Genomic DNA, 13,702 nt, shown 5'->3' on the forward strand with positions numbered 1-13,702 from the left:
TCTTTCCCTGACCATATTTATTCACATTAAGTTCTTCAGAGGCTATGCTTTTGAGGTTTGAATTTTTATATACCAAGTGAAACCAGAAATAATTTTAGTGGAATAATTAATTTTGTAAAAAGAAATTAGTCCATGAATTTGAGTGGCCACTTAAAGCCTTTATTATACATATGTTAGTGGGAAGGAAAAGAAGAAATCCAAATAGATTTTATTGAGAAAGCTCAACGTCTCATTTGGAACACCTTTTAAGTGACTTTGGTTTCTGAGGAATTGAAATTACTGGAGCCTTGTATTTTTTGCAGATACATCACTGTGGAGTTGTTTCCTTTTTATTTGTTTAAAAAAGTTACCAAAGTCCAGAGACTGGAGGAGAAAAAGGCAGTAAGAAGTTTCATGGGCAATACAACACTTGTGAGAAACCAGTAAACACCGACTTTGGAACTTCCACCAGGGTCGTATAGTACCTATGAAATACTAGGGAACAACTTCAGCTCTTGTCTCCCCCTCTTTCCCCTTCCCTCCCAGAACCCTAACAGTCTGTTTCTGCTGATTTCCTTGTGATCTGAAGCAGGCATCCCTGTTCACCTGATCATGTGGCCCCAAACTATAGCCTGAACAGGGACCCTGTCATTGCTCCTCACCTCCACTGGGGCTAAGAGCTGTGGATTCTGCCCTAGCAATGTTGCCTGGCTCCGCTTTCTTTGCATTTACCTTCCTCTTTTGCACTGCCTCTGCACTCAGGGCCAGGCCCGTTCTTCCCAGGCTGTTGCAGTGGTTCTTAAGGGACTTTGGGCCCCTCAGTCTCACCCTTTCTAAACTGCTTCCAGATTATTTTTGCCTGTGCCAGATTCTTTTATGTTCACCCAGTGTTTATTAAATAAGACCCTATGTCTCAGCCTTCCACTGGAGGTGCTCCACTCAAAGTCACCAAACTACCTTTTCCGTTCAGTGTTATCTTCCCTTTGACTATCCTAAAAGGCATGGTATAAGCTTTTATCTGACTCTCAATTCTTTGTTCCTGCTGTTCCCTAGTCCTGTAAATGTTGTGGGTCCAAATCCCACCCATCCTTTAGGGCCTATCAAAATGTTACCTCCTTTGCAAAGATTTTCCTTATGACATCCTCTTTTACTCCACAAGACTTTTTGCCTTTCTTTTTAAAGACAGTCACTGAACTTTGTATCCTTCATGATATTTAATCATAACCGGTTTCTTTTAATATAGCTTGTGTGTACTTACCTTATCATTCCTACAAGATTATAATGTACTTGGAAGGACGGACATAATCATTCATCTTTTTCTCCTGCAAACTCGTAGCAGTGGTTTTCGAAGCAATAGGGCTCCAATAAAAACTTGCGTAATTCCATTAAGAAAGTACTTAAGATAGGCAAGAGCAAATTCCTATTTCTCAGATTCAATGTAAAGATATGCAGAATTAAAAATTACACATATACAAATACACATATACATGTATGTACGTTTATCATTTTGCTAAGATGGCTTTGTTCCAGTTGAAGGATACAGGGGTGTACGGCACTGCTTTTTATTCCTGGGCTGCGCCAAAAAATTTTGTTCCCCAAATCATAATTTGAGGACAGAAAAATGGCTTCAACACCTCTTTCCGTTTACGGCTCTGCCAAAAGCAATGTTGACAAACGCTTACTAAATTAAGCGGAAAGAGGCTGCTCTGAGGTGCTGGAGGAGACAGGCCCTTACAAACCACCCAGAGACGCCGGGGCGGGCGGAGGGATGCGGGGCTTCCCCAATCCCCGGGAACCAGGCCGACCTGTTCCCGCCGCAGCCTTCCCGCCCCTCGCCTCCCTCTGCAGGCCCGGGCCCCACGCCGCGCGCCCTCTCCCCCGCGCCCGGCCCGGCGGGGAGCGCGCCGAGGGCAGCGTCTCCCGGTATCTCCCGGCGGGCGGCCGGGACGGCCGGCTCGCTCGGGGTTTCCAGGTGAAGGGTGAGAAAACAACCGGCGGGCGGAGCGGGGCGAGGGCGGAGGGCGCATTGCCTCATCCTGTACATTTTACTGGAAACGGGACGCATCCGGAGGAGGGGCCGGGAGGCGGTCCCGACGCCGCCAATGGCCCGCCAGGCGCGGGGGAGGCCGGTGAGGCGGCGGTGCCTTCTCCCCGCCCTTGGCCCCGAAGGCCGGATAAATACCCGCGCCGCGCGCCGGGTCGCCCCCGTAGCCGCGAGTCCTCCCGCCGCCTGGATCACAGCCTGCCGAGCCGCAGCACACAGCACAGCACAGCCGGGACGCAGGCGTCGGGGGCCCGGAGCGCCGAGCCCGGGAGCATGATCGTGGACAAGCTGCTGGACGACAGCCGCGGCGGAGAGGGGCTGCTGGACGCGGCCGGCTACTGCGGCCTCATGACCAGCCCGCTCAACCTGGCCTACTTCTACGGCGCGTCGCCGCCGGCCGCGGCCCCGGGCGCCTGCGACGCCGGCTGCTCGTCGTCGGGGCCCTCGGCCCCCGGCTCGCCCGGCTCCGACTCCTCCGACTTCTCCTCCGCCTCCTCCGTGTCCTCCTGCGGGGCGGTCGAGTCCCGGCCGAGAGGCGGCGCCTGCGCCGAGCGGCTGCAAGGTACCCACCGGATGAGGGCGGCCCGGCGCCCCGTCCGCGCGCGGCGGGAAGGGAAGGGCCTCTCACCGGGAGGGCAGGGTGCGGGCTGCCCAGAGGCCGAGCACCTCGCCTTGTCGTTCGGGGACCTTAGCCCTTCTTTAGCGGCAGCGCATAATCACAGGGCCATTATTTATTAGACGACGCCTGGATGCCTTGCCCTGTGCTGGGCGTTTGCTGTAACTCATGCCCCTCGAACGTCCGTGAAATCCGGGCGCCGTCCAGCTTGAAACGCCTCTCAGGTCCGAGCTCTGACTTTTAGTGGGGGAGGGGGGGAAGGGAAGAGTGTTAAACTACGTTAGAGCTTCTCCCTTTCTTCTTTTTTAAAAAACATTATTAAGCCGTAAGTCACATACTGTGGCGCGGTTTTGGATCTGATGTAGGTGTAACCTTTTCTTGTGTCTGAAAGGCTGTCGCTCGCGATAAGGGTGTGATTGCGGCGTTTAAGGAATTTATTCATTCCTAAGTATTTGTGGAAATTTTAAGTAAAAAGACTTTATGTTAAAGAAACCGGTACTATAAGATGGACTGAAAGCCAAATCAATTTATGCCTTTAATATGTGATGTTTGAGAGTTTCTGTGGTCTTGTTTCCTTTCTGTGTGCTTTAGTATGATTAAGCGGTATCTAGCAAAGAAAGGCATAATGTTTCCTTTCTTGGGTTGTGTATTGGTTAGTTTTTTTTTTATGAGCCAGTTGCATATTTTGGGGAAAAACAGGATGGCACTGTGGGTAGACTAAAGAACACGTAGGTAATTTCAAATGTTGAAAATTTGAATTTAAAGTGTGGTTTTAAAGAATACTCTCAGGTGTTTGTACTGCTCCCCACTCCTGTTTTGGTTTGCCTTTTATTTTAAAAAGTGATTTTTCATTTTCATTTTAAAAAGTGATTTAAGTCACTAGGTTGTATAAGGTGCCCCTGTATGTTAAGTGTGTAGCGAATGCAATGATTTTGTGTTCGTGTGTCTCTCTGTGTTATTTAGAACCTTTTCTCCCACATTCTGCCTTCATCTGGCTGAAACTATTTTGCTGGTTACTTGCTTTACCACATAGCCATAGGGGATTTCTGAAACTGAATTCTTCTCCCTGTGACGTTGAATTGTTAACTGCTGTCATTCCAGAGAAATGCTGTGTTAGATTCTGGCATGATATCCCTAAAATTAACCGTAAAACTAACTGGTTGTTGAATTTGCTCCATCATTGGGTTGTTGCTCTCATATTACATAAATGTGTGCTCAATTTATTCATCATTTCTTGTCCCATCTTCTTTCTTTTTTCCACTCTTTAACAACGGAGTGGCTGGATTATTCATTTCCTGACTTCTGCATGTTTACTTTGTGTTCAACTCATCTCGAAAGGTTGTGACAGTAGTGTAAGAAGTGAAGTGCTACACTCAGAGACTCTATTTTAAAGTGTATTTTAAAGTTTAAATATGAAATGAGATTATTTCCTTTTTACTTAGAAGGCCTATGTGAGCAATTCCAAAAACAGTGAGGGGGAAGTCCTGTGTGTGTATGTGGAAGGTTGTTTAATTAAGCTTAGTGAATTTAAGCAGCTTTCTTGGCATAGCTGAACTGAGAGAAATAATAGGAAACAAGTCTAAGGAGTTGTAGTTGGGATTTGGCACATGGAGATCTGTGGAGGAAGTTTTTGTGCCTTAGGCGAGTGGAATTAATAGACTTAAAATTTCCATATGGGCATAAATCCTTTGGTTTGAAAAAATAAAAATTCACTTATTCCTTGTTTTCTCAAGGTTTTTCAAAAGTCAAAATAATTCTAGGTTGTGAGAGTTAGGGTGACAGTATCTGTGATCCTGTCTCGTGGGTGTATAAGGTTGAGAAGTCTTTATGTGAGTTTATCTTTTGGCTCCAGAGAGTCCTGAAACCCCATTTTTCTGAGCTTTCCTTTCATTGGGTGCCTGGTGGGGAGACGAGTCAGGCAGCATAGAACCTACATGGGGCTGGGGACTGACACCCAACACCACTGATCGGAGCACGCTGGAAAGGCTTTTCATTTTCAGGCTGTTGGTTGGGATCTTTATACATTAGACATCTGTGCTTTTAGATTATTAAGATTTGTGTCTGCAAAGGGATTTCACTGGGATATATTTCATGTCCTTTTGAGCAGTTGAGCCCCATATGGGGATTGGAAGGCAGCAGAGAGGACCCTTTCAAGGCGTTCGTGTGAAGAACTCGGTGAAGGAGCTCTTGCTGCACATCCGAAGTCATAAACAGAAGGCTTCTGGCCAAGCTGTGGATGATTTTAAGGTGCCACCTGCCTTTTGTTTGGGATGGGGGAAGGGGGTGGGGGCAGGAGGTTAGTCTGTCTGGGTTAGTATTCTCTGCTGGCCTAGGTCTGGTGAGTCATTTGTAGACCACGAAGCACACAGGAGAGAAAGCACATTTGTCTTGCTGTCTGCTCTATTCTTCAATGAGTGAATAAAATGAAGGCCACTTGGCAAGGAAATAAATGGGGTTCAATTGAAATGGAACATTTTGATTAGAAAGGGAAAACTCAAATGGTCTTAATAATTTCATCTTGAGTTGCACTAGGGTGAATGTGGAAATGGGGGAAGTTGTAAGATAGAATAAAAAATAAGATAAAAATAAAAACTCTACCAAAGATTGTGGTGAGCTGTAAAGAGTGGCAGAGATGCATCTCTATTAATGTGTATTAAAAAGGGAATTATTTAATATACACTAAATTGGATACTTTCTTCCTTACAGACACAAGGTGTGAACAGAGAGCAATACACAGGTAAGAGTTACTTTTATTAATAATGTTAAGGGGGCTTCAGAGTAAAATATATAGTGTGATTATGGGTAAAACTTGTACAAAAAAGTGATCACAAACTCCATATTCCTTCTTGGGTATAGAATTGAAGAAGACAATATCATACAGTGGGAAAAGGAAAGGCCCTGATTTGTTGTCTGATGGCCCAGCTTGCAAAAGGTCAGCTTTACTACATACCCAATTTTTGGTAAGTATCTCACTATTTTCTCTGACTGCCCTTTGGAAGTTATTCCTGGAATAATTTTGGAAGGGAGTGTGCCACTTACTTTTTCTTCCTGTCTAGACACCACCTCAAACACCAACACCTGTGGAGAGCATGGAAGATGTTCATCACAATGAAGCCAAACAGGACAGCAGTGCTGACCTGCTTCAGAACATTATCAACATTAAGAATGAGCGCAGCCCAGTTTCCCTGAATACTGTCCAAGTTAGCTGGATGAACCCTGTGGGGGTCCCTCAGAGCTCACCCCGAGAGCAGTGTCAGGACTTCCATGGAGGGCAGGTCTTCTCTCCATCTCAGAAATACCAGTCATTCCAAGGCAGCAGCTCCCCACACATGATGGATCAGGCATCCATGTACCAGTATTCTCCACAGAACCAGAATATGCATCAGCAGCCGCCGCCACTACAGCACTATATCCACAACCCGGCTCTGGAATACAGTCCTTATTCCAGAACTTCCCAGTCCCCCAACTATGAACAGAACCTCTTTGATGGTCAAGAACCACAGTTCTGCCCAGGCCAAAGTTTTGCATCCCTTCTGAGTAGTCATGGGGAATCCGAGAATATTGCTGTTCCCATTCATACTTCCCCCAGTGTGCAGCAACAAAATGATGCCCACCTGCAGAACTTCAGCATCATGCCGCACAGTGCCTGTGAGGCCATGGCGGGGCACGATGCAGGCTCTGTCCCTTTAAGCACTTCACTGCCATTCCAGAACATCATGGGAAATACAGTGAGCAGCACACAGTTAGGGAAGTCATTTTTCCAGTGGCAAGTAGAGCAGGAAGAAAGCAAATTGGCAAATATCTCCCAAGACCAGTTTCTGTCAAAGGATGCAGATGGTGACACGTGAGTATCCCTTTATGCCATGAACCTCATTTGGTGAGCAGTCCTTAATGGCTGTAGTGGCACAGAATTTCCCTAAGGCATTCCAAGTTAGACCTTAGCAAGCGGTTGGCTCATCAGATGGGCCAATATAGGTAGAAACTGCTGTTCAGTGATACCTAATATTTCAAAATGAGTTTTCCTTTCTTTTTTCCTGGCCGAACAAATTACCTGTTCTAAATTAATAAAAATATATGTGCTTTCTTTGAATAACTGGTTTTGAAAGACTAGCATCAACTGTCTATAGAGCAAAAACAGATCATGATTAGTTGGTCATGATCAATTGATTGATTTGTCCAGTGAATACTAATCTGTCCTTACATCTCTGTGGCCTTCGCCAAGGTATTTCACCTCTCCAAGCCTCAGTTTCTTCACATGTAAAATGAAAATACTTCCCACATAGGGCTTTTATGAACACTGAAAAGAATAGATTTAAAGCAGTCAGCATGGTTCTTGGTATTCTTCTTTAATCATCCTGTTATAACTCATATTATTAACCTAGTAGAAAAGACAAATTTTGCCCTGTAGTGTTTCATTTAGTATACTAGATTATTAGAAAGGGGTAAGGAGGAATTTTTTTTTTTGAAAGATGATCTTAATGACGTAGGAAGTAATTCCCCTCTCTTCCTTTCCTTGTTTCCCAGGTTTCTGCATATTGCTGTTGCCCAAGGGCGAAGGGCACTTTCCTATGTCCTTGCAAGAAAGATGAATGCACTTCACATGCTGGACATTAAAGAGCACAACGGACAGGTGAGGAGCTTGACAGTGAAATGGCAGAGCTGTCATGGTGAAGAGAAGGATGACCAGTCTGAATATTTATGTGTGGATCATTTCAGTGCTCCCGACCCAGAGAGTTTAGTTAATATTAACTTTGAGTTGTTGACTCTTTGCCACCATCAGCCTTGAAGTTATTAACATTAACTTTGTAGCTATTTGACCAAAGACTAACTGGGTGTAATAAAGCCACACCCTAAGCTTATTTTAGTTTCCTTGTGTTACAGTATCTTAGTGCTTATTAATAGAGTTTATTTTCTCTATGTGAGTTTTCCCTGCAGGTTTAGGTTACATTTATATTCGTTGTTATGATAGTGTTACATGTTTTAAAAGAATATTTTTTTCCTCTAAATGTCCACAGAGTGCCTTTCAGGTGGCAGTAGCTGCGAATCAGCACCTCATTGTGCAAGATCTGGTGAACCTCGGGGCCCAGGTGAACACCACCGACTGCTGGGGAAGGACCCCTTTGCATGTCTGTGCTGAGAAGGGCCACTCGCAGGTGCTTCAGGTAAGAGGCAGCTGGCCTCCATTAGCACAGGGCCAGAGAGCTAGGACTTGGATATTAGAAGGTGGATGTAGGTTGCCTGTTGGAATGATTTATTTTGAGTTGACTTATTCATTTCTTGGAATACTAATAAATATTTGTATAACTTGTCTCTTGCTAACCTGTCTGTGTTTAAATTTTCTAGGCAATTCAGAAGGGAGCCGTGAGGAGCAATCAATTTTTGGATCTTGAGGCAACTAACTATGATGGTAAGCAACTGAAACTTTATTGGCCAAAGAACTGTTTAGAGAGTGGGATCCATTAATAAGGGTATTAGGTTTCATTCCAAGAAGGAAGGGAGCTAATTAATGCTGAATACTATAAAGTTAGCACTAAGACCCAATGAAGAGAATATTCAGATTGCCTTACTAGTTCTCATGGAACCCATTTGGAAGTCACCTTAGAGGCCGTCCTCAAGGTTGTAATTATAGAATAACTGAAAGACTTGTTGGGATGCTTGACCACTGCTTTATTATACTTTTTCTAGGCCTGACTCCTCTACACTGTGCGGTTGTGGCTCATAATGCTGTGGTGCATGAACTCCAGAGAAATCAGCAGCACCATTCACCTGAAGTTCAGGAGCTTTTACTGAGGAATAAGAGTCTGGTTGACACCATTAAGTGCCTCATTCAAATGGGAGCAGCAGTGGAAGCAAAGGTAAATTCTGAGCATCTGCCACTCAGAAGAGTTTGGAGATGGGGTAGTAGACAAAAGTGGGTATAGCAAAAGACCTTTTCCCAAGTATAGATTAAAACTTTTTTTCTCTTTTTTACAATTAACAGAGTAAATAGTAATGTATTGATAGTTAAGAAGCATAGATTATAGTCACCTGCTTTCTTGATTTGCTTTTAATCTGTGGATTATTATCCAAAAGACCATTTAGCTGTGAAATAAATTAGTCTTTGTTTAAAGGGGAAAGAAATGCTTGAAACTGATACTGTCATTTTGGCTTCTATTTCCATACATGGGTAATAATGGTAGTACTTTTTGTAAGGATTGCCTCATCACTGTGGGATCTGGACTTAATCTTCTGATTTTTAAATTGGAAAATATTTTATTCTTTTTAGAATGAAATTTGAGGTTTATATACTGAGTATATCTATGCACAAGGCACTGAGTTAGGGACTCTTGGGGAAAAGCCTAAGTCATATGCTGTATGGGTCCTTGGGAACCATACAGATACTTGGGAATTTACTGTCTAATAGAAGAGGTGAGAGATGCAGCTAATTCCAGTGTACAGGGTGGCCGCCACGTCTGGTAATACAGGTGAAAACATAATAAATGGTTTACTGTATTATGCTACATGACAAATAGTATCTATGTTTCTACATTTTATGGCCACCCTGTGTACAAGGGTAGACTATGATAAGAGGCATGTAGGCAAATTAATAGGGAATTCAGGAGGAGTGAGAGATTTCATCTAGCTTCAGATTGAGGAAGGCTTTCATTCAGCAAGTTTCCAAAGGTGACGCAAACGTTTGAGAAACTGGGTGGAAAGCATATCCAGGGTGTGGTGTCTGGATGTTCATTTTTTTCCCCTCTTGCCTTTGATAAGGATCGTAAAAGTGGCCGCACGGCGCTGCATTTGGCAGCTGAAGAAGCAAATCTGGAACTCATTCGCCTCTTTTTGGAGCTGCCCAGTTGCCTGTCTTTTGTGAATGCAAAGGTACCTTTCGAAAGCTTCAGTAACAACACTAGAGTTGGAATGACCTTTATACCTTCTTCAAGCTTTTGAGCTGCTTTCCTGAAAGTCCTCCTTCCTGATGGGTGTCATTTCGTCGCTTTATCTTCAGGCTTACAATGGAAACACTGCCCTCCATGTTGCTGCCAGCCTGCAGTATCGGGTGACACAGTTGGATGCGGTCCGCCTGTTGATGAGGAAGGGAGCGGACCCAAGTACTCGGAACTTGGAGAACGAGCAGCCAGTGCACTTGGTTCCTGATGGCCCTGTGGGAGAGCAGGTGAGTGTGACTGGGCAAGGGAATCCTCTCAGGCCCGTGTCTGACACACAGGGAGATGAGATTACATGGGGCGGAGGCCAGCTGCTGCTCTTCAGGAGAGTTCTGTTGGCGTCCGAGTAGCCCAGGAGTCATGGTAGCACTTGGGAGTCAATTGCTTTGTTGACAAAGGAAGAAAAGAAATTTGAGGGTTTATCCATGGACCCAAAATAGTCAAAGGGCAGGTAGTCTTGTCTTTTCTTCCATGGCACAAACTTGGGTTTAGAGTAAGTCAGAATGGTTTGAGGTTTGGAAGCTGATGAAACAGGAAGGTACCAGGATCCTGCAGACACCAAAGAAAAGAGAATTTTAGTTTTGTGAGTGATGACCTTTTGAATATTGTGGATATTAAGTGAGTCAATAAGAAATGGGAAAGTTATTTTATGTAGTTTAGAACCTAGAAATGTTTTATACTTAAAGCAAAATTATGCTTTACCATCATATATTTATATATTATTTTGGGGGATTGAATAGATTTACGTGACTGAACTTTTCTTGATAAACAAAACTTGATTTTTTAAATAACTTAAGATATTTTTAATGGAAATCTTTCCCTGGGAGAAATGAGAGTGACTGGCTATATATTTAGGTCATTACATACTTTGATAATCACAAAATAAAGTATATGAAATGCAATGTAGCCTTTTGTTTGATTCATAGCCCTCAATAAGACCATAATGTGCCAGCAATCTGTATTTGTAGAGCTCTTTATAACTTAAACTGAATGTCTTGATAATTTGTAAAGAGTTTTCATTGTTATTATACCACTTAATAGTTATGAAAACTGTGCAGTATAACAGTTCAGCTGAGGAAATGCAGATTCAGAGGTTCCAGAAATAGGAACCACCATCAAGTAATAAATGGCAGAGACCTAAACCCAGTGTTTGCTTCTACCTCACTGTTTGTAGCATGCTGTCACATAGCCATGTTCTCAGGGATTATTGGGTGTGGAGAACCCTTTGCCTCTTCTCTAAGTGTTCTCAGTTACTTTCCCTTCTGCTTATGTATTCCTGTGTCTGTGTTTGGGGGTGGGTCTCTTCCTTTGCTTCTACTGTTAGACTCTGATCTTTGTGTCTCCTCTTAACAGCTGTCAGTTGTATCCCCTACCCTAGTCTTCTTCTAGTTTACTGCATTTAGTCTGCTGTGGGCTGAGAAACAGATAATAAAATTTGCCAGTCTAAGATATAAAGTCAATCACTGGGCTCTGAATGAGCCTAGGGGCTTTCCTGTGATGTGTAAAGTTATATGCAGAAGATTTAATTCTTTGGTATCATGACAGCTATTTTGAATTGAATGCTATTAAGGATTTACTTGTGTGTGTTTAAAGTGGGTTCTGGGTTCTTGGTAATTGAACCTGACTTCAAGATAGGTGAGATACTATAATACACCATAATTCTGCCTTATATTAAATGTTCTCACAAACAGGAGGAGTAAAGATTAGGAAAGGAGTATAGATCTCATTTAAGCTGTTGGAAATTTTAAACTTCAAATAATTCAGGAGATTTTAAACTTCAGAGATGCTTTGCTTTCTTGCCCTCAAACGTCATTGCAGGAGATCTGTAATAAGCTGTGAAAGGAGTTTGTTTTTTAAGTCATCTTAAAATCTTAATTGTTGCCTGTTTCTTCATATACTTATTACATGTTAACAGGAGTGATGTAGACTTTATAAGAGAGGAACTCTGAAGAAAATGGCCATAAGAAATAAACCTTACAAATTCTGTTTATTTTTATTCCAGATCCGACGCATCCTGAAGGGCAAGTCCGTTCAGCAGAGAGCTCCACCATATTAGCTCCACTGACTTGGAGCCTGATCGGCAACACTCACTGTCAGTTAGGCAGTCCTAATGTATCTGTACATAGACCATTTGCCCTGTACTGGCAAATGTAAGTTGTTTCTATGAAACAAACATATTTAGTTCACTATTATATAGTGGGTTATATTAAAAGAAAAGAAGAAAAATACCTAATTCCTCTTGGCAGATTTTAATATTTCATACCCAGGTATCTGGGATCTAGACATCTGAATGTAATCTGAATGGTAAAATTGACTTCAATTAACAGTAGCCTTTGGGTAGGAAAAAGCTTTGATTTGTGGCATAAAACATTGCACATATAGCTATTGCCAGTGTAAAAGCAGATAAATTATAAGCTTTTTTTTTTTTTTTTAAGGAAAATTAAAGCATTTGAAAGGGAAGAAAATAAATCTGGATACAGTGTTGAGGTTTTGTTGACCTGGTGTGTTACCTAATAGTTATTGGCATTGGAAAGTTCTAGTCATTGGACTAGATGAAAGGTACCAAGGTTAAAATTAGGTTTTTGTAAACAGTATATAATTATTTTTGTCTTTTAAAATATTTGTACATATTTGTTCATTAAAATGGCCACATTCAAAATGTGTAAATCAATAAAGCAGAAAAGAATAAGTGTATTGTCACTATTTAAAAAAAATTATACACATTCGGAGGAGCTGTGTAATGACCCAACTACTGTCTCTGTAGATAAAGCAAATGGAGAGTTGGTCCCCTACTGGCTGACAGCTGTTTGAATAGCAAATATGCTTTTTCTCATGTGTTATGTGTTGAGATGAGACACATGATCTGTATGGAATTGCATGCTCCTAAAGAGACACCTCCTATGGCTCATTTTCTAGAATTTATAATTTACTTGCTCTGTTGAAATTTTATTTTATCTTCATAGGAACATCAAAAAGTCAATATTTAAATGTGTCTGTATGGTTTTCTATTATCAAATAATGATAATGTACCATGATTTTATATTACCATTCAGAAAAAAATGCTTTATTTTTTAGTACCCTTAATTCTATTAATATTATTTTGTGCTTACCTTTGGCATACCCCAAGGAATGTATTTGGCTTTGATTGCACATTAATTCATTGTAATAAATTTGATTCATTAAAAATTTTTTTAATAATGAGAAGTCTCACAAGCAACTGACTGACTAATCATCTTTGCAGCTTAAATCCTTTTAAAAAAGATAACCTTTGGATCGATCATATTGTTTGACCCAGTATGTCTTGTGGACAAATGTTAATTATAGTTATTTGGTGTCTGTAAATACTGCTGTGATGTGAACCAATCCAGTCACCCTCATGGGAAAACTCAAGCATGGTTTTAAATAAACATTAATTCGATAACACTGTTCATTTTAAGGATGTGTTTTCTTTTCCTAGTTCCTTATTTATAGTTGCCTAGGTGGGAAAGGTGCTATTAATTACTAATCTAAATACCTTTAAATTAGTTAACATTTTAATTTGGATATTTTTGAGAATATGTTTCCTGAAGGTGTATAAGATATAATATCAAGAAACTCTGCCATGTTCATAGAGGTTTATTAGGTTCTGAAAATGTCATGGAAGTTTAATACATTATTGGTCATTTAGAAGTTTTATGTGTGAAAAAAAACTAAGTCTTTATGATTTTATTTTTCATTCTGTATTTTGTGGGGGCAGTGAGCATCGGGAAAATGATCTGGAGATGACCAGGTTCATCCTGTGAGAGAGAGACATGGAAACAGCAGTAAATGGGGTTCTTCCCTTTCCTAACATGCCATTTTGACATGAGAGAACAAACACATCAATATCTGTCAGCACCGATTATATTCTTACAAGGTGTGCTGAGAATCTGGAGAAGGCTATGAATCCTTTCCTTGGAAAGATGCACCTATGCGTCTGTTCACAAATGTATACAGTATCAGGGGCTTCACAGCCACCAGAGTCTATGACTCATAGGTTAAGAATCTACTATAGTTCCATTTCTGTACATCAACTATAATTTATTTCATATAGATGAAATCTTAAGAGTAGTTGGCATTGCAAATGCCATCTGCTATGGCATGCACTTTAGTGAA

At 41.8% G+C, this 13,702-nt stretch overlaps 1 protein-coding gene across 1 annotated transcript; it reads left to right on the plus strand.

Moving 5' to 3' along the window:
• The first annotated feature begins 2,175 nt into the window (after positions 1-2,175).
• Positions 2,176-12,994, plus strand: NFKBIZ (NFKB inhibitor zeta). The gene is made up of 12 exons (XM_036916446.2): positions 2,176-2,585; positions 4,747-4,886; positions 5,346-5,376; positions 5,496-5,599; positions 5,696-6,483; positions 7,164-7,269; positions 7,655-7,801; positions 7,983-8,046; positions 8,325-8,494; positions 9,393-9,503; positions 9,631-9,798; positions 11,571-12,994. The coding sequence occupies exons 1-12, from the start codon at positions 2,297-2,299 to the stop codon at positions 11,622-11,624; spliced, it is 2,172 nt and encodes a 723-aa protein (XP_036772341.2). The 5' UTR covers positions 2,176-2,296; the 3' UTR covers positions 11,625-12,994.
• The last annotated feature ends 708 nt before the right edge of the window (positions 12,995-13,702 follow it).

Source organism: Manis pentadactyla, chromosome 1 (genome assembly GCF_030020395.1).
Source record: "Manis pentadactyla isolate mManPen7 chromosome 1, mManPen7.hap1, whole genome shotgun sequence".
Classification (NCBI taxonomy): Eukaryota; Metazoa; Chordata; class Mammalia; order Pholidota; family Manidae; genus Manis; species Manis pentadactyla.